A 936-nucleotide genomic window follows, 5' to 3' on the forward strand; every position below is an offset into this window, starting at 1 on the left:
AGAAAAAGACCCCACCATTACCTCAAATTACTCTAACTTTTTCCTCATGTTTCTCCTTTTTCCCAGCCGAAAATGGGGAGACACTATCATGGTTTAAAAAATTTCTCCAATAATCCCTCTTTATCACATATTCATTTTTAAGGAATATGTGGAGCACAGTTTCCTCCTGTATCACTTTCCTCTGTTATGTGTCATGTCGCGGTGAATTATGTCTTTTTTTCTCCCTTTCTTCTCTTAAATTTGAGGATCACTAAGACAATCCACCTTTCTTGTACATTAGACTCGCTTTTTCCTCATTGTTCTCCCCATTATCTTCAAATTTATTGTGCCGTCAAGAGTCATACCTGTGTAGTAAACTATTTATAGCCCACAAACTTTTCTCTATGTTGTTCTTACTGCACTCTTTCTACTTTTGTAAATGCTTCTATGTCATCCACACCCTTAGCCTCAATATCAACTCCTATTATAATATTAGTACGCACTTCCACACAACACACTCGCCTCTTTCCTGTTATTACTATACTTACTCTATTACTATTTCTTTCTAATATTCACAAAAGAAAAAAATGAAACATAATTTAAATGACATATTTTTCACACCTTATAAATCTATTAATTTACACTAAAAGCCACTTTCATACAAACTTTTTATATTTTAGAATTTTTCATGTGTGCACATTTTTTAAAGGTTTTACAAAAGTGTAAAAATATATTAAATTTTAGAAATTTATTAAATTCTCTCAAAAAAAAATTCCATAAACTTCATAAAATAAAGGAAAAATCTTTTATAACTTTAATTACAGAAGAAAAAGTTCAAGAAAAATAAGGATCTCGATTGAAACAGAATTGCTTCATATTGAGGTTGAAGACGAATTCTCTTTCGGAAGGCATTTTTCTCCTTCCTTTTTTTCTCATCAAAATCACAACCTTTTTCAT

At 30.7% G+C, this 936-nt stretch overlaps 1 pseudogene across 1 annotated transcript in view; it reads right to left on the bottom strand.

The window, feature by feature from the left end:
- Positions 1–878: 878 nt before the first annotated feature.
- The window catches only part of TEOVI_000118900:pseudogene, a 1,334-nt pseudogene continuing 1,276 nt past the window's right edge, over positions 879–936 (bottom strand). The window contains 2 exon segments of the mRNA in view: positions 879–905; positions 908–936. The exon segment at positions 908–936 is cut by the window's right edge and continues 10 nt beyond it. Of these exon segments, the coding sequence occupies positions 879–905; positions 908–936 (56 nt within the window).

The sequence above is a fragment of the Trypanosoma equiperdum genome, assembly GCF_001457755.1.
Source record: "Trypanosoma equiperdum strain OVI genome assembly, contig: ctg_309, whole genome shotgun sequence".
In the NCBI taxonomy this organism is placed as follows: Eukaryota; Euglenozoa; class Kinetoplastea; order Trypanosomatida; family Trypanosomatidae; genus Trypanosoma; species Trypanosoma equiperdum.